Below are 25,310 nucleotides of genomic sequence, written 5' to 3' on the forward strand. Positions count from 1 at the left end.
CCTTGGTGGGATGAGGAATGTCAACAGTTAGTTACCCAAAGGAAGGAAGCTTACAAAACGTACACGCGCAATATGATAACTTCAAATTATATCAATGTAAAAAAAATAGATGCGCTCTGCAAAAGAACCTTCAAATTGAAAGCCAAACAGGCTTGGGCAAACTATTGTACTCAACTTAATAGGAATTCAAATCCCTCCCAAATTTAGCGCCGGATTAATAGATTTCAAAAGAAGAAAAATGATATCCAACCATGTGAAGAAGATGAGGCGGAAATACTTTTTCATAAATTACCTCCAAGTTTTCTTAGTCCTTACATTCACTACACACCCACCAGTAATCATCATCATTCTCTTCTAGCCCCAATTACACTAAGGGCCGGTTGTTCGAACGCTAATCAACAATGATCACTATCAAATATTTAATTACTGTCACCAAAACTGTCAATGTCAACTTTTATTGGGTTGCTGAAAACATAATTGATTAAAATTATGAGATTAGTTACTCAATTAACATAACAATTATTAACATAATTGATTAAGTAATTTTATATTATGTTTTCAGCAACCCAAACAAAGTTGACATTGACAGTTGGGGACAGTAATTAAATATTTGATAATGATCATTGTTGATTAGCTTTCGAACAACCGGCCCTAAGAGAGTTAGAACTTAATATCAAATCGTCAAAACTTACCGCTCCAGGCTTAGATGGCATCAATTACATGATGATTAAAAAGCTCCCTGACTCGGCGAAACACTTTCTTTGCAAAATATATAACAATATACTTTCAGGAGATACGGATTACCCCTCACTAAAACAGTGTCTAATTATTCCTATTCCTAAGGTCAGTGACAACAAAGCTCTGCGACCCATTTCTCTAATGTCTTGTGTATTAAAAACTTTGGAAAGAATTATCAAACTCAGATTAGAATGGTGGTTAGAAAATAATAACATCCTCCCCCAATCCCAGTTTGGTTTTCGGCGAGGTAAAGGTACTCTCGACTGTGCAGCCAATCTTGCAACGGAAATTCAGTTGGCTTTTTCAGAAAACCATTATTCAGCTGCCTTATTTTTAGATATCTCTAGTGCTTATGAAAGCGTGCTGTTGGATTGTTTATATGAAAAGTTAACATACATCCATATACCACCACAATTTGCATTTGTTCTTATTAATATGTTCCTCAGACGACAGATCTTTATAAAATGCAATACAAATACTCTAGGTCCTAGAGAGGTTAACTCTGGTCTGCCACAGGGGTCGGTGTTGAGCCCGCTTCTAGTTAATATCTATACCCTCGATGTTCACAACCTTGGTATGAACGCAAGAATTTTACAATATGCTGACGATTTTTCTATATACACTACTCATAAAAACTACTCTCAATGTGTTAGTAATCTTAAGTATATAGTGCATTGCTGCTTTAAATACTTTCCTGAACAGGGATTTGAAATATCACCTCATAAATCTGCTATTGTATTTTTTACCAGACACCAATTGCCAGAACTTAATAGCCTTACAATTCAAAATCACACTATACCTGTTTGCAAAACATACACATATTTGGGTATCACATTTGATTGCAAACTGACCTGGTCTGATCACATATCAAGATGCATTAAGAAAAGTGAAAAAAGTCTTAATATCCTAAGAGCAATTAACAGATATCATTGGGGCGCTGACCCTAACATTAACTTGATTTTCTACCGAGCGTACACTCGATCTATCCTAGATTATGGTTGTTTCTTGTATGGATCAGCCACTAATTCCAGACTTTCACAAATAGATAGGGTACAGTTCAAGGCTCTACGCATTGTTCTTGGTGCATTTAAATCCACTCCCACAGCTGCGCTCCTTGCAGAGTGTGGCGAACCCCCCATGCAACTTCGACGACAGTTACTAGCTGAAAAATTCGTCGTTAAACAAAAACGATTTACACACAACGACCTTATTAAAAATTTAGGCATCTTAACTGCATATAGCTACACTAATAAATACTGGCACAACAGAAACTGTCCCCTTCTAGCTGATGCATTTGCAACAGTCTCAAACATCGAACTACGTGATGATTCTGGTTTGCCGTTCTTCACGGCTAAATTCGATATATGTCTTACACAACCAAATATTATTTTTCCAGAATATAATGATAACCCAGCAATTAATAACATATCTATGCAAATATAATTAGAGAAATTAGGTAATGTACATAAATTTTTTACAGACGGATCCAAATCCCCTACTGGAACAGGATGTGCAGTGTACAGGGAAAACACAAACGAAAGTTTGTTGTTTACACTAAACAAAAACTCTACAATCTTTACAGCAGAGGCACTTGCTATATTTAAGGCTTTGGATTGGGCAAACAATTCACTGCTATCCTTGTCAAACTTGGCTATAATATCGGATTCGAAATCTGTTTTATCAGCTCTGGTGTACCCGGTTACCTCCATATACAATAACTCAATAATCGTGGATATTTTGACAACCTTAAGAGCCTTAGATTATAAACAGATAAATACATTCTTCATATGGGCCAAAGGGCATTCCTCCATAACGGGAAACGAAACAGCTGACAAACTGGCAAAAAGAGCTATCACTGATGGCAAACAAGCCCCCGAATTAACGCTACAAGACGCATTATCTATATGTAAGCAAAACTTAAGAACTAAATGGGCAGACAAATGGACAACAATTAGATCTAACAATGCATTTCAGTACTGCACGCTTTTTCCAACACTTCCTTCTACAAAGCTTGCTAAAAGAAGCCATCCCAATAGAAAAATTAACACCAAATACATTAGGTGCCTCTTTGGACACGGAGCAGTCAACTCTAAGCTTTATTGGGACCGTGCAAGTTCGGCAAAGCGACCTCTATTTCTACGCTCTGTACTTTTATTCGCACTTTTAATTATATTGGCCAATTATATTAGTCCTGGTTGCTGGATAATTGTCAAGACCATAGTCCAAAAAAATAATAAGAAGAAAAAAATAAGATGCAGGTTATGTTTAGCAAACGTAAACAATTGTATGTAGTAAATAAAATCCGTTATTAAAATGCAGTATTGCAAGCAAAATACAATTAATTAAATTTACCTTTATATAATAATTGCATATCATATCAATATTGTGGAGCAATATATAATTTTTCTGAGTCAATGACAGAAGGTATGAAATATACGTCAATTTGACAATTTCAATTGACAATATGAATTATTTAAGATAGTTGCAATATTTCTCCGCGACTCGCGCACGGTCGTTTCTCGTTTCCCTTTCCAAGTACTTGCACACCGCGAATAAGATGAAATTGGCCACATCCCCCCTCTGTGACTGCAGTGACAGTTTTGACGACTTTAATCACTGGATTTTTCAATGCAGTCATAATTCTAATGCCACCTCTTACCTTATTACGGAACTAACGAAACTAAAAATCCCGTTTCCTCAAAATTATATTTCCATTATGCTGGAGTGCATCCATAATCCCGAAGTAAGAGCTATTTTTTGTAACTTTTTAGGTCGTACGAGGAGACGCTTATAATTTCCTCAACTTTTAGGTCTGTATCAACCAATCCAAATTTTATTCAGTTAGGTATTAAATATATATGTATAGATTTGTAAAAACTGTATTTGTACCAAATAATTGTATTCAGTTACTGTATTTATATGTACAGATTTGTAAAAATTGTATTTGTACCAAATTGTGTTCAGTTATATGTATAGTCTTTTAAATGTTATAAATTTTCGTGGCAAAACGGGTTCTTCCCAAAGCCAATAAACCAAAAAAAAAAAATTATAGGTCTATGGAATGTATTTTGTGCACTAAAAGAAAGTGTGATTCAAATCACCCACCTTCTGACATTCAGTACAAAGATTTGAATCAAAAACTTTAATTCTTGATAGATGTAGAGGGAAACAAGCATGTCCAAACTTCATTCTAATTAATGTTGTTATATATCTTCGAGGTACTACATAATTTTTAAACCAATATATATTTGGAACAGAAGGTTGAATAAGTGAATACTGAGATTTGGATTGTTTACAAAGAGCTCGCCATGATTGACTCCACTGATTTTTAACTCGATGCTTAATAGTGTTAACTAAATCAGATATGCAAAACTTACGAATATTTGAAGTACCATACTCAATAGCTTTCTTAGCCAAACGATCAACATATTCATTATGCGTTAGCCCTATATGAGCCTTAACCCATAAAAAGATCACTCTTCTTTTATTTTTATGAATTTCAAAAAGGAATTTCTTAATTAGTAGGATATAAATATTTGAATTGTTATTAGGAAAATCTATAGTTTGAATAGCAAGAAGAACAGAGAGTGAATCGGAAATAATTGTTGTAGATATATCTTCTGATTCTTTAAAATATTGCAGGGCCTCATAAATTGCTATGGCTTCAGCACTGAAGATAGAAAAATCATGGCCTAACTTAAACATTTTTTCTGTTTTAGTAGCAGGTATGTAAAAGGCACATTCAGTGCCAACTAACGTCTTAGATGCATCTGTATATATATTTACAGAGTCTGGCCAATTCTCTAAGAATGTTCTTAAGATATTAAAGCTAATATCTCACTGTTTTCGTGGTAACTTGGTTTTACTAATTTAACTGTATGTAAAAAAGAATGAAAATCTTCAAGTCCAAAGCTATCAATCACGTTATAATCACAGTCAAAATTTGACAGATCTCGTAAAGCCTCGCAAAGCGGAGGCGAGTTCTTTAGCTTCCAGTATTTATTATGTATGAAGTTGAATGTAATGTTTCTTAATTACACGTTAAGCGTTATAAATGGTCGCCTTTGTCGCATTCTCTCCCAAATGATCTAGTAGTTACGATACCAGACTTGTGATAAGATAATCCGAGTTCATATCCCAGCCATCCTAATAATTATGGCAGGCAAATGAACTCGGATTGCACGATCAATCTTCGGCTCAAGCGTCGTAACCACTACAACTACATAAACCATTTCGGCGATAATGGTTAAATGGATTATACTTTTGGAGCTCGATTACTTCTGAACGGCTTAACCGATTTGGATCATTAAACATGAGTTTGAAACGTATCGACAAGTAGTATCTGATGCATCCAAGGTAAGTATGATAACTGAAGGTATTACACGAATTATTGAACTTGAAAAACCGTTTTCCCCATAAGAAATAGATTTGATCATACTTATGAAGCCTATAACTTAAAAATTCGAATTTTCCCAGATATGAGGTATACACCGTTAGACGCGTCTAGAGTCCTCCTACAAACGCTTAGTTATTGGCGTAATTCGTAGGTTGAAATTTTGAGTAATTGTCAAAAAACCAAAATTTTCAAAGTTTAGTTTTTCAGTTTTTCGGATATACTGAGCCGTGTGTATGTCTGATCCTAACCGCTTAGGCACCATTTGAAAGCTTAACTCAACGCTATTGATTTGGTGTATTTGCGTTTTTCTTGTCTCTCCTTGAACCTAAGATATATACTCCCAAAAAATATGCAATTTTGCATCTACCAAGCCCTATAGCTGGCTTATGGGTGGCCAAAAGTCACAAACTACACCGGTTCTGAATCGGCCCCGACCCCCTCTTGAAACACAGAAAGTGTAAAAATTCAGATCGGTGTAACTTTTCCACACGCATACATACACACAAACATTTTCCCCTTTTTAAATAAAAATTGAGTCATACTTCTGAGCTCGGTAAGTTTTGAATGGTATAACCGATTTTCAAAATTAGACATGCGTTGGAAAGGTAATGATCAGTACTATCAGAAGCCGCAAAGGTCGGACTTAAATTATTGAAATTTTTGGGAGTTTTGGGGACGAGAACGAAAAACAGACCCTAAATGGGAAGGGCCGTAAAATCCACACCCTTGGCCCAAAATGAAGATTTGACATATTATGGATGGGCGAGTCTTTTTCTAAACTTTAAGATGGGATTTGTTTTGATTTTCAATCGAGTCAGATTTAGAAAATCGAAAATTTCGTGTATATATAGTGTCGAATGTAGGGGTAAGTATTGTGCTCCACTGACGAGAACTGCCGTTCTCTGGTAATGACCGTCTGTAGACGGCCATCAATTATAAAGCTAAAAATTATAGCAGGTTATTTATTTTTTAAAAACTAATAATCCATTCCAAAAATAGATATTATGATGTAAATACAGTAATTTTTTCAGCAAAATATAGAAGATATAAACCACTTTTTCAATTATATGAAAATTCTCATCAGATTACAATAATTTATACATTGACGGATGGCCAAAAGCGACTGCTTGTATCTGCTAAACGGGATGACAAGTAATTGTTTAAAATCTTATCAATGCGCGCCTGTAAGGTCATTGAAAACAAACAATAACACATTTAAGCTATAGGTATTCATTCTGGAAAATTCTGACAATTCTGGATTTAACTTAAAAAAAGTGAACACCGTCTACAGTCTGTCATAACGGTTAGAGGGCTAAGAAAGCGTTTAGGGGAGATTTAAGTACAAAATAACACAGTTAAATGAAATACTACAAGAAAAAACAGAGACCGGAAGAACAAAATAAGCGAAGGTAGAAATCTAATTACAAAACTGATCAACGATGAACAACAAGGAAATTACAGACATTCAAAAAGTAACCATCATTATAGAAAACTACCACCAGCTAAAGACGAAAAACACCGAAAAATAGTAAAAAATGTTGGATTTGAAGAAATAGCAGATATACCAGATAACGAAATAAGAAACACAATGAGCACTATGTGAAATAAAAAAAGCTCCAGCTGACGACAAAATAGTATTAGAAATTATAAAGTATGGAGGTCAATACGCTAAACTGCTAAAAATTATTTTTAATAAATGTATATAAATATTGGCACCGAACAGCACAAAACAGATAAGAGTGAAGAACTCACTGGGAGGCCTTTATCCAGGAGTGAATACAAACAGGCTGAAGGAGAAGAAGAGATAGAAATACGTGAAGTACCCACTTCTTCTTGTTCTGGATCCTATCCGTTTCGCATGTTTGAAATCATATTGGCAATCATAACCTTGGTCGCTGCGGCTCGAAACAGTTCCGTTAAGGAAGTACCCTCAGTTTGGTTAAATGTCTTATAATATTGATCATTAAACAGGAAAATAAATATAAGAAAACTATGATCAATGTCGTCAGTTTTGTATAAACTGTTTATGAAGATAATTACATAGCGACTAACAAGCAAACTGGGTACCTGGGTAGTTATCAGCCTCAAGAATGGGTAGAATTTAAAAAAGGTTATAGCACCATTAGCATTATACTAATAATCAGCCATGCGATGGATGACCGAAGTTATCTTTAACGTTTGAGTTACAGTTAAGATAACTCTCAGGGATAACGATGCCCACAACTATTTAGGTAAATTCGGTGTAATACCATTTGAGTAACAAAGTTTGAAGTAATAAAGAGAACTTTATGTAGAAATAGTACAAGTTGGAGTGAGTGCGAGAGATTGATCAGAACATGGCACAGGCTTGACAGGATGGGAAGAGAACCATAAAATGTTTATAAATTTCAACTTATATTCAACAATTATATCTCGATTTGATTTTTGTATGATTTTTAAAATTGTATTACCCTTCTATTCTTAAATAATTAGCTTTACTTTTTATTGTTAATTATTGTTTTAATCTTATTATTACCTACCTCTATAACAACCTGAAACAGCGTTCTTCGTTGAATATTCACTTGATTTCTATCTAAAGACAAGTCAAAAGATGACCTAACCTTACACATCCTTACATAACTACAGAGTTATCTCATAACTTGAGGTTTAACGTCGCGTTATAAAGTGACAGTTGATATATCAGATAACTCAAGAACTGTCAAGAAATATCAGAAAAGTAGTTTCAGTTCAAGTAGTTCAGTTAAATCATCACACCAATTCGAGGATTATAACTTAACTACAGGATAACTTTACGTTAGAGATAACTTCGGTTATCCATCACAGGGCTGAATAAGAACACTAGTAGAAAAATCTTCAGAGACGGATGATCAGAATATCGGAGTATGGAAAAGAATATGACAATAAACGTATCGAAAACTCAAAGAAATAACGAGAATGTTCTAATATAAATAGAAGCAATGTCGGCCGAGTGGACAAATGTGCATATCTTGGAACAATGATTAACTCCACACATGAATACTTCCTGGAAATCAAAATCAGAATAGAAAAGACTAGAGCAACTTTCAACAAAATGAGAAGAGTGCTCTGCACAAGAAAATTAAAGGTGGAACTAAGAGTTAGGTTGGTGAGGTGCTATGTTTTATTGAGTGGAAGCTTGGACCTTGAATGCGACATCAATGAAAAAACTGGAATCATTCGAGTGGGTGTATAGAAGAATTCGGAAAATATCATGGAAAGAACACGTCACAAGCAAAAAGGTTCTGAGAAGAATGAATACAGAAGAGCTTTCTTAAATATAATCAAAACATGAAAATTGGAATATCTCTGACATATTACACATGGAGAGAGATACAGCTCGCTCCAACTCATTATTCATTAAGCAGGGAAAGGTCCAAGAAAAAAGAAGTATAGGGAGACGTCGAATATAATGGCCACACAACCTGAAAGAATAGTATCGATATACACTCAGGTGCAAAAAAATCGATCCGCTGAAAATTTGGTCATTTTTGATGTCTCGAATTTCCTAAACCTGTTGTCCGATTTAAGTGATTTTTTTACCATGTTATAGCCTTATTCATTAACAATATCTCTGTTTTAATATTGTTGTTAGACAGATAAACTGTCATTGTATACCGGGTGTACGAACCAAACTGTGTTTTTTTCTAAAAGTTCGCACCACCCTGTGGACTATTATAGCATTTATAAAATACTGAAATTAAAACCCAACTATAGCCTCAGGTTTTCTCAACATTATGTTTTCAGATTCATTCGATTATGTTGGATAATAAAAAAGTTAGGTACTTTAACAACTGGCCATGTTCGTCATCAGTACAGGGTGTTTCTAAATAAGGGCGACAAACTTTAAGGGGTAATTTTATATGAGAAAATAATGATAGTTTGCTTTATAATCATATGTCCGCAAACGCTTCGTTTCCGAGATACGGGATGTTCAATTTTTGTTTACAAAATGACGATTTATTTATTGCTTTAAAACCAGTTAAGACGTAGTTATTGCACATTTTTTGACATACAATTAAGAATTTTATATTTACCATTGGCGTGCATACGGGTAATATGATCGGTAATAATACCCGTTTGCACGCCAATGGTGAATATTAAATTCTTAATGGTATGTCAAAAAATGTGCAACAACTACGTCTTAAAACCTACCAAATTTTATGTATTGTAAACAAAAATTGAACATCCCTGTCATTATTTTCTCATGTAAAATTACCCTTTAAAGTTTGTCGCACTTATTTAGAAACACCCTGTACTGATGACGAACATGGCCAGTTGTTAAAGTACCTAACTTTTTTATTATCCAACATAATCGAATGAATCTGAAAACAGAATGTTGAGAAAACCTGAGGCTATAGTTGGGTTTTAATTTCAGTATTTTATAAATGCTAGAATAGTCCACAGGGTGGTGCGAACTTTGAGAAAAAACCACAGTTTGGTTCGTACACCCGGTATACAATGACAGTTTATCTGTGTAACAACAATATTATTACAGCGATATTGTTAATGAATAAGGCTATGACATGGTAAAAAATCACTTAAATCGGACAACAGGTTTAGAAAATTCGAGACATCAAATATGACCAAATTTTCAGTGGACCGATTTTTTTGCACGCGAGTGTATATCAAATAAACTTTTTAAACAGAGCAGCCGTCTCTAAAGTCCGAACAGCTATAATTGGCGACCTCCGTCGCGGAGATGGCACTAAAAGAAGAATCGAAAACTCAAACGAATACAATGTAACACTCTGGCTAACAATGTTAGATTACGAAAAGGCATTTGACTGCATAGAAAGTTGGGTAATCCTTAATGCCTTAAGCAACAATAGAGTAGATTACCGATATATACAACATCAAAAGAAATAGGATTAAAAATAAATCCAGCAAAACTAAATATCTAACAAACGAATCTCTAGATATAACTGAGGATATAACTCTGGACAATAAAAACGTTGAGTCGTATACGTATATATCTCTCTGTCTTCTACGGCCCTACAGCCCAAATTGAGACTTGGCCTCCTTTATTTTTTGCCTCCACCCTTGCTTGTCTGTGGCTGTTCTTCTCCATACACGGACTCCTAAAAGGGCTTGTGCGTCGCTGTTTACTGTGTCTTCCCAGCGCTTTCTTGGCTTTCCAACCGGTCTCTTTCCCTGCATTCTAGCATTCAGTGCTTTTTTTGGTAGCTTATCCTCTCCCATTCTTATGACATGTCCGGCTCATTGCAATCTTTGTATTCTAATGAAGTCTGACAGGGGTGTTTCCATATAAAGTTGATAAAGCTCGTTGTTGTATCGACTTCTGCAGATTCCGTTTTCCCTCACAGGTCCTAGTATTCTCCTCAGTACTTTTCTTTCGAATGTGTCGAGTTTGTTTTTGGATGTTTCTTTCAGGACCCATGTTTCACTGCCATAGCATGCTATTGGTCGAATTAAGGTTTTATATATTCTCATCTTTGTATTTCGGTGGACATTTTTAGACCGAAATATATGGGAGAGGGCAAAATAAGCTTTGTTTGCATGCGTTATTCTCTTTCGTATTTCCCCATCTTCTGATCCGTCGGCATATAGTTCTACTCCCAGGTATGTAAACTTTCCAACCGTTTCAATGTCATCTTGATGTATAATGTTTTGTGGGACTATATTTCTTCTCGTCTGTATCATTATTTTTGTTTTTTCTGTGTTAACTTCCAGACCTAGCCTTTTTGTTTGCGTTTTTAACTCTGCGTATGTTTCCTGTGCTCCTATTGATGTTCTACTCATAATATTAATATCATCGGCATAAGCGGCCAGTTGAACCGTTCGATTGGTCAGTAGGTTTCCTCGCCCCGTTTGCATTTGCCTAACCGCATACTTCAGAGGTGATAAAGAACATCAAAACAAGAAAGCTAGAATATTTAGGCCACATTACCAGAGGTGCGAAATATGAGATATTAAGGCTCATAATGAAAGGTAAAATAAAGGGTAAAAGATCTATAGGTAGAAGAAGAATTTCCTGGCTGAGAAACTTAAGAGAGTGGTATAGTTGCAGCCCAGTAGATCTTTTCAGAGCAGCCGCCAATAAGGTACGGCTTTTGATTGTGTAAATCACGACATTTTGATAAAAAAAACTAGATTTCTATGAAATTCGAGGTATTTCTTCGAACTGGTTTCAATCTTACTTGGATAACAGGAAACAACTGGTTAGAGCAAATGATGCAGACTCTAGTCTCAAAAATGTTGTATGTGGGGTACCACAAGGTTCAGTATTGGGCCCTCTACTTTTTCTTATCTTTATTAATGACATCACTAGCTTAAAAATCGATGGAAAAATCTTTCTTTTTGCTGATGATACCAGCATTACTTGGAGCAACTCAAATATCGCAACTCTTCATGCTACTATAACTTCTGATCTACGATCTACTCACAATAAAATCCTGGTCCGATTCAAATTTACTCTCTTTTAACGTAGATAAAACAGTGGCATTATCCTATAAAGGAGCTCTTCAATCCTTACCTCTTCATAACAGCCAGATCAGTATCGTTGATTCTGTAAAGTTTCTTTGTATTCTTTTTAGATAGCAACCTTAAATGGTCCCTTCATATTGATGTGTTAAGCAAGAAACTATCCTCAGCTTGCTTTGCAATAGAAGGAATGGTTTCGAAGGAAATGAATTTAGCCTCTTCCAAAATAACATATTTTTCTTTGTTCGAGTCCTATCTTCGATATGGTCTCCCTTTTTGGGGTTCTGATACGGCTGCCCAATCTTATGTTATTTTTAAATTACAAAAAAAAGCAATAAGATATCTGTTTGGCCTCAGAAGAACAACACATTGCACAAGCTACTTTAAAGATCACAGGATTCTAACACTACCTTCTTTATATATTTTAGAAACTGTTTGCTTAATTCGTAAATATCTACATGACTTTCCAGCAAGACCTAGACATGACTATTCCACCAGAAATTCTACCTTTGACATCTATTTACCGATCCCGTCCAGTGAGTTAGTAAAAAATATGTATTATATTCCACAAAAAAACTGGACAACCATCTCCCTCTACAACTTAAATCACCTTTCTCCAAGTTCCGTAAAATGACTAAAGCCTATTTATCTGAAAGACCATATTATTCAATAGCAGAGTTTCTTAACCAATAACTAAGAAAGTACAGTATTCTTATTTATAACTAGAATCTTAATCTATATTTGAGTGTCATATTTAGCAGCTTATTTTGCAATAGATTGTTGCTGTTTTTTGTTTCACTTCATTATACTTTATTTTTATTGACGATTTATATCATTTTAGTAAACTGTATTTGTTATTGTTCTTATTTATGATTCTTGTACGCTTTGTCTATAAAATTGTTAAATTTTTCATGACATAAAGCATACTTCTATTCTATTCTATGATGGAATAGCTGTTGCTGATGATGAATTACATTAATATTGAACCTTACGTAATTATTATAAGATATTATATTTACTAATAGGCCTGGATCCGGCGTACAAAAAATAAGTTGATTAATAGCAAGCTGAAAATTTGTTAATAGCTTAACAGTGTCTAGTCGGACAAACTTTGATGTACGGGAACACTGGAACAGGGGAAGTTTTAACTGTGGAACGCGTTACAGGTTTCGAACGTCAGACTACGAAAACGTCCCATGTATTTTGTCGGACGGTACTTGAAATTGATTTGTTACCCTTTCATTAAACTCTCATGCAAAAATCAGGCTGTTATTTATCACCAAAATCATTCCTGTCATTTGAAATGTTTTACGTGTCGGATTTGCTAAAACGGCCAATACATTTGTCGGACAAAATTTTTTTTATATTATATTATATAAAGTTTGCTATTGAATAAACTTAAAAACAACCTGCTAGTTTTCACAATGATAAATTTGTCAGGATGACACGTTCTACAATTAAAATCACGTTCCATAATTAAAACTTCCCCTGTTCCAGTGTTCCCATACAGCAAAGTTTATCCGACTAGACACCGTTAAGCTATTAAGAAATTTTCAGCTTGCTATTAATCAACTTTTTTTTGGTACGCGGGATCCAGGAATATAAAATACAAGCTGTGTATTTGAATTAATATAGCACTTAAATCTTGCGTTACAAAAAAACGTACATATATTTATAAAAAATCATTTTTATATTTATTATGGTTACTCACATTTTGATCCGCTGAATAACTCAGTTGGCACAGCATGCAGACCAATCTATGCACCAAACTCTGCTCACAATCTTCAGAAAACCCTCTAATATCTTGCAATTTCTCGTATAATCCAGTTAACTTAATTTTTTGGTCGCATAAAATTTCTCTCAAATTATGCAAACTATCTCCTTTGGTTAAAATGTCTTTGTGTTTCAAAAACTGTTCGATTTTTTCCTCCACGCCTGGATCTTGGTCGCCATACTTGATTTTTTTCTGTACTTTTCGTATTTCACGGAAGTCCTCATGATCAGGAAAGCTATCCAAAATTTTAATGTGCTCTTCGAAATGTGTGGCATTGTCTACTACCAAAAACACCAATAGTTCTTTACATCCTTTCTTTATACTAGTTCTGGTAAAGTAAAACTTTTTCAGTAAGCTCACAATTTCGGGAAAGATATCTTTGGTGGTCAAAAATTTAAAAACCTGTCTCAGAAAGCTATTTACAAATCTGAACGTTGCCGTTTCAATCCTTGTACTGTCTTTATTATTATCGATAACATTAAACAATGTATTTATCACGTCCCTTATAAAAAAGAATCTCCATGAGCTGTCGGGTTTTAGCTCACTTATGATCATGTTTACGAAAAACCTGTATGCGTAGAGACACTTCAGCTTGTCCATGAAGAATTGGCTCTTGTAGATATTACATTTGAGTTCAAGTAGAACGTTTTCGAACTTCGAAAGACTAGAGCTTGTTAAAAAGTTTGCTAAGGGTTCATTGTTACAAAATAATGTCTGAAACATAAAAAGAAGAATAAATTCCCATTGATATAATTCAGTAAAATGTTTAAAAATTAAACATTCTAAATAATATCACATATAGTCCGTCCGCTATAACTTCTCTCATGCGGTACGATTCATTTTCAATCAAATTAAGTCAAAACATAAATTGAAACGAACGTCGATGTGTATATACATTTTGTATACTGTATACTATATACTACACACATCGGCGTACGTTTCACCTTCTGTTTTGACTTAATTTGATTGAAAATGAATCGTACCGCACGGGAAAAGTTATAGCGGACGGACTATATACAGATATGGAAACATTTTGTGATGGGTATTACAAAATTAGCGAGAGATACTATCATTATATTTCCACTTATTAGACAGAGATCAAAATCATATATCCTTCTAGCCTGCCCAATGAAACCCGTATGTTCCCGATCGAATGTATCACTGCTTAAAATAACATCCTGCGTTGCCAAGTGTATGATAATTATTATCGTTGCATACGATATTTTTAACGTTGTCAGTGATGTACGACAATACTATGTATAATAATAGATAAATATACGATAATTTCAGTTGATGCCTCTATAAATCTTGATCTACCTCTATAAATTTTTATCTCGAGTATCTCATGTAAAATATACAAACGTTGAAATAAAAACAAACATTTCTCAGGAGCTAAATTTCAACATCTTAACGCAACGTAAGTAAAAGAAATTAAAATTAATGGATGAATGGAATGGGAACTTTTTAATTATTTTTGGAATGACTTTTACCAAAATTTGTGGAATTAAATAAATTTTTCCGAAGCGATAAAGTACACTAATGGCCAAAAAATCGGGACACGTTAAAAATGGGTCATTCTTGATGTCTCGAATCTCCTAAACCTGTTGTCCGATTTTAGTTATTTTTTTAAAGCCTTATTCTCTAAGAATATGGATGTAGTAATAATGTTGCTGAACAGGTAAATGTCATTGTATACCGGGTGTAACAATATACTGTGTTTTTTCTTGAAAGTTCGTAACAGCCTGTGGAATATTCTAGCATTTAAAAAATATTAAAATTACAACTCAATTGTAGCCTTAGCCTTTCTTAACATTCTGCTTTTTGACTCATTCACTTATGTTGGATAATGAAAAAGTTAGGTACTTTGACAACTAGCCATGTTCTTCATCAATACAGGGTGTTTCTCAATAAGTGCAACAAACTTTAAGGGTTAATTCTGCATGAAAAAATAATGACAGTTTGCCTTATAGACATATGTCCGCAAATGCTTCGTTTCCGAGATACGGGATGTTGACTTTTTTCTTACAAACTGACGATTTATTTATTGCTCTAAAACCGGTTGAGATATGCAAATGAAATTTGGTAGGATTTAAGAAGTAGTTATTTCAGATTTTTTGACATACAACTAAAAATTTTATATTCGCCATTGGCGTGCATACAGGTAATATGACCCGTGTGCACGCCAATGGTGAATATAAAATACATAATTGGATGTCAACAAATGCGCAATAACTGCCTCTTAAAACCCACCAAATTTCATTTGCATATCTCAACCGGTTTTAGAGCAATAAATAAATCGTCAGTGTGTAAGAAAAAATTCAACATCCGGTATCTCGGAAACGAAGCATTTGCAGACATATGTTTATAAATCAAACGGTTATTATTTCTTCATGCAGAATTCCCCCTTAAAGTTTGTCGCACTTATTTGGAAACACCCTGTATTGATGAAGAACGTGGCTAGTTGTCAAAGTACCTAATTTTTTCATTATCCAACATAAGTGAATGAATCAAAAAGAGAATGTTAAGAAAGGCTAAGGCTACAATTAAATTTTAATTTCAATATTTTTTAAATGCTAGAATACTCCACAGGGTGTTACGAACTTTCAGGAAAAACACAGTATTATTGTTATCTACACCCGGTATACAATGACATTTACCTGTTCAGTAACACTATTACATCCATATTCTTAGAGAATAAGGCTATAACATATTAAAAAAATCACTAAAATCGGACAACAGGTTTAGGAGATTCGAGACAAAAAATTACCCATTTTTAAGGTGACCCGATTTTTTTAGCCAGGAGTGTAGTTATCACAAAGTACAGCGAAATGTTAAACACGTATCTAGGAATTGGGGTAACGCAAAATATTAATGCATTAGATGAATTGAAACAAGATTTTTACGAAAGATGCAAGCGTGTGTTGATTACAGCTTGTATGGAAGTAAAAAGAAATGATTTGCAGATCCAGTTATAAGCAAGATCCACTTTGTAATGATGTGATGCCTGCAGTCGGCGTTCAGCAGAAGTGATGTTAATTATAGTTACTTTGGAGTATTCGTTACAAATCGTTACTTTTGTATAAAGTAATCATTTACAGTATTCGTTACTTTGATTACTATGATTACTTTTGCTACTTTTGTATTTGAGTACCGGTAATAATATCGAAAATCGTATTTCTCAGTAGGTAGGTATTTTGTATAGATATTCCGATATAACAAGTAATAATTTACAGTATTCGTTACTTTGATTACTATGATTAATTTTGTTACTTTTGTATTTGAGTACCGGTAATCATATCGAAAATCGTATTCCTCAGTAGGTAGGTATTTTGTATAGGTATTCCGATATAACATTATCACAGATATAACAACTGTAGAAACATTATCATTTCCACATTTTTTCGGTCAGTCTAGAAACTAAAAAGTAATCAAGTGTACTGGTTGTAGATTGTAGATACAAAATAGTCGTTACTCGCTTTAATACGATTGGTACGAAGTAGTCAGAGTAATCAAAGTAGATACAATAGTCGTTACTCGCTCTGATACGATTGGTACGAAGTAACGAAGTAATAAGAGTAATCAAAGTAATCAAAGTAGATACAATAGTCGTTACTTGCTCTAATAAGATTGGTACAAAGTAATCAGAGCAATAAAAGTAGATACAATAGTCGTTACTCGCTGTGATACGATTGGTACGAAGTAATCGAGTAATCAAAGTAACGATTTGCCTCTCTGTATAGTAATCGCTACTTTCGGTATTCGTAAGTAACGAGTACCTTGTAACGAATAGTTACTTTTTCAACATCACTAAGACCAACAGCAGAGGATCGAGCGCGTTTCCATATTGGCGCAACCCCCTACGTACCACCTCTCCGGCGAAACCAACGGAGTGATCGCTACCGAGAGTGCATTTAAGACAAGCAAGGACAATCATTAATGCAGTTCCTCTCGATGTAGTGAACCGGGAAGAACTCAAACGGCAGGGATGCAATGGAATTAATTGGAACCTGCCGAGGTGGACGCGCTCTGTAGTGAGGAGGCGTTGTCAGAACCGGAACCGCCACCTCCGCCCAGAGCTGGCTGATGGGTAACTGTGTCGATGGGTCGATGTTTGATTGGGGACTACGAGTCTGAGTGTGTAATTATGTAGATAGATTGATTCCGTATAGCGAGATTACGATTGTATATACTGAGTTGTTATTATATTATTATTACAACTGTGTTATTATATTTTTGGTAATAGTTATAAACACAATTTTATTTCTTTTGCAAACGGCCACATAAGGAACATGCTCCGGAACGGAGCGAAGATACAATGATATTTTATTTTCTTATTTTTAATTTTGAACTGTATATAAATATCCTGAATATATTTATTTTATTCTAACCTGTCTTATACTGAGTCAGTTGTTCTGAAAGAACTACCCGTTACAACCTTCTAAGTAAAAGTAGCTTTAACAATTGTCTAAGTGTTTTACCTCTGACGTCAAAATTGCCAAGAATTTGTAATCCTCAAGACCTACAAACGATGTAAAAGATCGATGACTAATGGAGAAAACTTGAAAAATACCAGGATATTCCGATAGAATTCGAAAATATGGATGAATTATAATTTAAAGTGGGTCAGTTAAAATATTTTGACAGTAATCTCCTATTTACTAATTTGAGTATCTTTATATTGTCTGTGTCAACTTTACCTCAATCAAATATAAGTTATGAAAGACAATTTTCAAAAGTAAATTTGATAAAGAAGAAGGGCAGGAACCGCTTGTTACGACACTTTATATGGAAGTATGCATTTATCCCAATCAATTTATCTTCAAAAGGGTTATGTCAATTTTACACCGTCAAAAATAATGATTACTACTATGAATAAAACCAATTTATACAATAAAGAAGCTGATGATGAACTGCAAGACGATGAGTTCACATTAATCGAATAGCGAAGATTTTTTTATTTGTTTTTTTTGAATAATTTGTTTGTTTATTTGTCTTCGTTAGTTTCATTTACAAAAAATTAAATATATTATTTTTTCTATTTGTTAATTTCTTGTTTAATAGAATATAAGTACAATAATCCACCTACGCAACAAATTGGCTTGATGGCACGACCTCCTAATACAGCTATATCGTTTTAAATTATATACCACTCCGTTCCTACCTTTGAAAAAACAGTATTAGAAAAGATATGATTTACAGTTAATGTAAAGGCGAACTTACTTATGATATAGATGATATCCTTATACACTTCTTATTAATAAACGAGTAGAAAAATTGATTTATAGATGATCCCAAACCATTTTTTCAGTGCGTCATCGTGTTTCGAATTCGCTCTAACGCATTAAGCACGAAGTGACAGAAAAAAACGTACGTCCGTGATTATTATACATAGAACTTCTAAAATTATGTATTCGTTGCAGGATATTTCCATAATAAAGCGATTTATAACTTATAGATGTATAATTGGTTGACAATTACAATTCTAGGTTAGAAATTTGTCAACGGCGTAAATATAAAAAATATTTTATGTCATTGATATATTCCATATTTATGGAATACATGATATGTATTCTATATTTATTTATTTTTTCCTTAAAATATTTTAAATATTAATATTCTGGCAAATATTTATATAAATATTGATATTTATATAAACATAAATATTTGATGGATTCGACCGTTACTTGATGGAAGTTCATTTTATCTCACAATAAAACACTGAAAAACGTTTGTTTTCTATACTTCCACAAAATTTATTACAACTATGTTATTACTACAGCTGTTTCGGCAAAGTGGCTTTGCCTTTAGGCAAACACATTGTAAAATATATCACTTGAGAAAGGCACTTTGCCGAAACAGCTGTAGTAATAACATAGTTGTAATAAATTTTGTGGAAGTATAGAAAACAAACGTTTTTCAGTGTTTTATTGTGAGAAACATAAATATAAATATTACGACAACTGTCAGATTTAACTAAAATGTCATGCAGCGATTCGCGACATGCTTAAAATCTTATGACGTCAAAATTAATGACGCACTGAAAAAAGGGTTTGGGATCCACTGTACTTACCTCCACAAATTTAAAACATTTCCTAACATCAACCGAACTTAGATGCTTCACGAAAAATATGACAGTTTCCCCAAAATGAGACTCTATAGCATTTTCGTCAGTTAAAAAATCCAATATTCCAACTACAATTTGACCTAAATTGGTTTTTAAAGCACCCTTTAGACGATCATGTCCGATTACCCTCGAATACTTGAGCAATCTCTTGTTTTTGGCCACTATGTCAGCTGTCATATCGTCTAGATCGGAACATATGATACTTGTAAATATGTTTACTCCAGTTTTCTAAAAAAAATAGTCAATATTGATTACAAACATCTGACATATTCCTATATTAAGAAGTGCACATGAAATATGTAGGTACTGTATTTCAATTTCCTCCCTAACATTGTCCAAAATTAAAAAAAAAATGTTGAAACAAAAATAATATATTAGCTGACATGAAACTTAAACCACAGAGAGACACATTCAACCCAATTAACACGCTAGTTAGTACATATTACAAAAACTTAATGCACATGTTATTATTTATGTCTTTTATGTAGTGTGAGTTTATCTTTTCTATGAAGGAAGCGAAGAAAAGTATATTAAAGTGTGTAAATACATTTAATTTCCTTAGCTAAGCGCTTTCGGCAAAAATGTCATCTTCAGAGCTAATGCTACAATAAAACTTAACTTATGAGCAAAAGATGTCTAATTACAAAGTTTTTTTTAACTTACGTCAAAGTATAAAAAAGTACCGCTACCGAGTTGTGTGTGTGCATCATATTAAGAAATATTGTCTCCTGTGATGGAAAATGAAAACTCCGGATGATGAAAGAATTAATTTACTCATCAATTTTTTTTTCATTTTTCATTTTAAAATTTTATTAAGAAGTATATTTTATGAAATAACTTGATTTCCATCGAAATTTGCCTTTTCATCTAAGACAATTATAAGGGTAGTATAGACAAAATATACCCATTTCATCATCTAAATGCTCAATAGAATCTTGGTCAATGTTTTGACTATACACCTGGATGATTCAACTTCGTATTATAATATTCATGCACCATGTCAAGGTCATCTTATCAACTTTTATGCTCACTTAGAAAGGTTATCTAATAAAAATAATTAAGATCTAAATCCTTCATATTAAGGATTAAAGAAGATTGTGAATAAACAAGACCATTCAGAATTCAACAAATTGAATTTTTATTCATATCTATTTAAAAACTATCTTCTTCCTTTTGTCATGACAAAGTGTATGTGTGTCTTAAGCCACTAAGTCCTCAGTTTAATAGACACTTGTAGACAATTAAATTATACTTGCATTTGTACAGACATCTAAGATACATTTTCTTTATATACCTATCTATTTTTCAATTATCCTTGTAAAATAATTTTAAATAATTTTCATTTGTAATGTCAGATGTCAACACCGGACAGATGAAACATTTAAAATCCAACATCCAATGTCAATCACTGTCAGTCAACTGCTAGACATCACTTGAAATGGTTGGGTGATACCTACCCATTACCTTGCACAAAATTTTATATGTTGTAACGTTTAAGTGATAGTTTTTTAATGTTTTACAATTTTTAATGAGTTAATTAATTTTTTCATCATCCGGAGTTTTCATTTTCCATCACAGCAGAAAAAATTTCTTAATATGATGCACACACACAACTCCAAGTAGCGGTACTTTTTTATACTTTGACGTAAGTTAAAAAACTTTGTAATTAGACATCATTATGCTCATTAGTTTAATTTTTTATTGTAGCATTAGCTCTGAAGATAAATATATTTACACACTTTAATATACTTTTCTTCACTTCCTTCATTCATTCAACTGTATACAAAACTTATCAATCTTTCAACTATTATCTTTTTTAAATCTTTTGGGTGGTATTTCAATGAAAGTTCCGCCCCTAAGGCAAATTTACCCTCCCAAGGTAAATGTATAGATCCGCCACTGTCCACGACAACGCATAAGCACTTCAATTTCATATTTTATTAATTTAATGTATTATCGTTTATTGATGAATATACCAGGATACTAATAATTAATAATATTAATTAATGGAAAATATACTTTGTATAATATTTATCTATCAACGGTATTATTTATATTATTCTAAAGTGCGCATGCTCCACTTTTAATGGACTAGTCCCTGACTTTCTCTGAAAACACACTTGGGTAATAATGATATTGAAAATTTCGTTTTTTCTGCTTGAATGTCGCTATAATATTCGCAAACTCAATCGACTGTAGGTGGCAGTGCAGTTGCATGAAAATGGCCGATGTAATTGAGATAACGTATTTTGATATAGGTAATAGTCTGGGCAGATTATCGGAGAATAGGCCATTTTTGGGAAAAGTTATTTACCAGCAATTTTATTGCTGGAATCGAATCTTATGATTGTATATATTAATAATATAGGTATGCAAAGTCCGCAGATAGTGTGCTACTTTTTTTATAAACAAAATGGCGCCCGAAAATCGTGTTTTTTTTTTCAATTTTTACTTTATATCTCCAAAGATTTTACCTTTACACCGAAAACACTCAAATAAAAATTCACCGTAATTAAATTCTGCATAGAGATATGTATTTACCCATTTACTTCGACGAAAATTTTCCCCGGAAAATGCGGGTTTTTCCAACAAAATCTTTAATTTTCAACTAAAATTTTAGATAAGTAAATGTTCATGAATAACTAAATAACTTGGTAATATAAAAGCTCCTTTCGTATAGATTATAATTCCAAAAGCTGATAAAAATCGAATGAGCAGTTTAGCAACAATTGAATTGTTAATTAAAAATTTACGGTCGCTATAATAACCACAATAATTATGATATATAAGAATAGCTATGATTTTTGTATAAAAAGATACTGTACCTATCTAATGTACTTTACATAATTGAAATTAAACTATTTAAGCGGCCTCAGGAACATTTTAAAATTATAGACAATTTTTTGGCTTATAAACAAATAGAATATCTCGGGAAATATTAAAGTAAATTAAATCATGAAAACGGTATTGGAAAAAAGCGGCAGGATGCTTCTTTTAAAAGAAAAAACGTTTAATTGTGATGAGTGGTTCCTGAGATAAAACCGGTCAAAGTTGACCGGCATTTACGGCAAAGATATAAACAATAGGATCATAATTTTTGAACCATCACCTTTTTATTTCGGTCCTCTTTCTCCACACCAATTTTCATATCTTTAAAATACTATCGATATTACGAGTGAAAATTGCCAAAAATAGCAAAATTCCAATCAAAAATTAGGTTGGAGAAAATGTAATCTCAAAGTTCAAAATCGGTATACGTTAAAAAAATGCATTTCTCGGTTTCCCGTGAAGCAATTTTCTTATTTTTTTTTGTTCCCAAGTAACTCGAGTAGAGCCATCTAACTAACGCATTATTAAATGTCAAAGTTGCTTTTGTTTTGTTATAATATAGCTTAATTTATTTATAAGAAATAAAACTACATATTTTTTCCCGTTGTATACTTTTTTTAGATAAACTTACTACAAGTGTACCTTTCAACGTTAAAAACACAAATATTCTCATTTAAAAGCTGAATAATTATTTAAACAATTTTTATTTAAACAAATTAAAAATTTTTGTTATAATAAATAAATTAATTTATTATAAAAAAAAAAAGCAAGTTTGACATTTAATAATTCGTTAGTTAGATGGCTCTACTCGAGTTACTTGGGAACAAAAAAGAATGAAGAAAATTGCTCCATGGGAAGTCGAGAAAATGCATTTTTTAACGTATACCGATTCTGAACTTTTGAGATTACATTTTCTCCAACCTAATTTTTGACAGAAATTTTGCTATTTATGTCAATTTTCACTCGTAATATCGATAGGTTTTATTATAATAATATATGTTATGAGTATTTTGAAGATATGAAAATTGGTGCGAACAAAGAGGACTGAAATAAAAAGGTGATGGTTCGACAATTATGATCCTATTGTTTATATCTTTGCAGTAAATGCCGGTCAACTTTGACCGGTTGTATCTCAGGAACCACTTATCACAATTTAAACATTTTTTCTTTTAAAAGAAGCATCCTGCCGCTTTTTTTCCAATACCGTTCTTATGATTTACTTGAATTTAATATTCCCCGAGATATTCTATTTGTTTATAACACAAAAAAATGTTTATAATTTTAAAATATTCCTGAGGCAGCTTAAATAGTCCAATTTCAATTCTGTATAGTACATTAGATAGGTACAGTATCTTTTTATACAAAAATCATAGTTATACTTATTTATCATAATTATTGTGGTTATTTTAATTAACAATTCAATTGTTGCTAAACTGTTCATTCAATTTCCATCGGCTTCTGGAATTATAATCTATGCGAAAAAAGCTTTCATACTACCAAGTTATTTAATTAATGATAAACAATTACTTATCTAAAATTTTAGTTGAAAATTAAAGATTTTGTTGGGAAAACCCGAATTTTCCGGGGAAAATTTTCAGTAGTAATTGCACAAGAGCTCTAAAATTATTGAATTTTTTCCGAGTGACACTTAGACAGTCTTAATTATGTCAAAGTGTCACGAGGGCAAAAATTCGATATTAATTTTAGAGATCGAGTGCAATTTGTTGCGATTATTTCATGAATAAAACTGTTCAAAACCAAAATTTTATTGCAATTTATTTATGTAAGTACAAATTAGTACAATTAAACACACAGTTGTTATAAATATCTGACGGTTGAAAGTCATCACTTTTATAATTTTTAAAACATTAATTGTCATTAACGTCACTGAATGTATTTTTTCGTAGCAACGAAGGGCATCTGACGTAATATACTTGACGACGGGAAATTATCAAAAATTATCAGTTTAATTTTTATTTCTGTAACTTGGTCAGAATCTCCTATGAATGAAATAATCGTCGAAGTAAATCGGGAAAAACAAGTCTCTATGCAGAATTTAATTACGGTAAATTTTTATTTGGGTGTTTTTGATGTAAAGTTGAAATCTTTGAAGTTATAGAGCAAAAATTGAAAAAAACACGATTTTCGGGCGCCATTTTGTTTATAAAGAAGGTAGCACACTATCTGCGGATTTTGCATACCTACATTATTAATATATAGGGTCATAAGATTCGATTCCAGCAATGAACTTGCTGGTAAATAACTTTTCCTTGTATTTTGCTAATTAGCCCAGAGTAATAATTAATATTGTTATTGATGTAATGAATTAATATAAATAAATCATTCATTAAATGAACACACCCGACAAGCATTCAAACGACGTTGATATACAGTGCTAGTCAAAAGTCCGTACTCCCCTCGTATCTATTGAACGGTTATACCTATAATAGTGAAATTTGGAGGGAGTAGATAAGCGGACGCAAGCTTCTTAACTAGTTATGACAGGTGACGTAATAGTGACAGATGACGTTACAGAGCCACTGTGACCGATAATTTTAAATGGGACCTTATGGCAAGTGATACCTCATTTGAAAGGTATTGAAAATACCTATTCAGCCATACTAATTTTGTTTGAGTTTAAGCTAAGTTTGATGAATAAATGAAATAAATATAAAATTGTAGTTTCGCATTTAATTAATAAAAATTCAAACTCCGCATATGATTACTTGTCAAAAAGGTTGACGTTGACGTAAAAACTACTAGAGAATTGAAAAACGGCAACTTTTTTGACAAAAACCCATAGGCGGGCATTTGAATTTTTATTAATTAAATGAGAAACTAGAATATTATGTGTATTTAATTTATTCACCAAAATCAAAATCAACTAAAACCCAAAAAAATAGTATGACTGAATAGGTATTTTGAATACCTTTCAAACGAGGTATCACTTGCCATAAGGTCCCATTTAAAATTATCGGTCACAGTAGCTC

The 25,310-nt window shown here is 32.9% G+C and overlaps 1 protein-coding gene across 3 annotated transcripts in view; it reads right to left on the reverse strand.

Annotated features, from left to right (window-relative positions):
* The window catches only part of LOC126885081 (serine-protein kinase ATM-like), a 624,001-nt gene that overhangs the window by 442,571 nt on the left and 156,120 nt on the right, over nucleotides 1-25,310 (reverse strand). For all 3 annotated transcript variants that reach the window (XR_007698275.1, XR_007698276.1, XM_050651504.1), the window contains exons 16-17: nucleotides 19,438-19,719; nucleotides 13,305-14,081 (exon numbers count right to left, since the gene is read on the reverse strand). Coding sequence is in view for 1 of the 3 variants with exons in the window: in XM_050651504.1 (XP_050507461.1) it covers nucleotides 13,305-14,081; nucleotides 19,438-19,719 (1,059 nt within the window). In the remaining 2 variants the exon portion in view is untranslated. The remainder of the gene's footprint in view (nucleotides 1-13,304; nucleotides 14,082-19,437; nucleotides 19,720-25,310) is intronic.

This window comes from Diabrotica virgifera, chromosome 5 (assembly GCF_917563875.1).
Source record: "Diabrotica virgifera virgifera chromosome 5, PGI_DIABVI_V3a".
NCBI lineage: Eukaryota > Metazoa > Arthropoda > Insecta > Coleoptera > Chrysomelidae > Diabrotica > Diabrotica virgifera.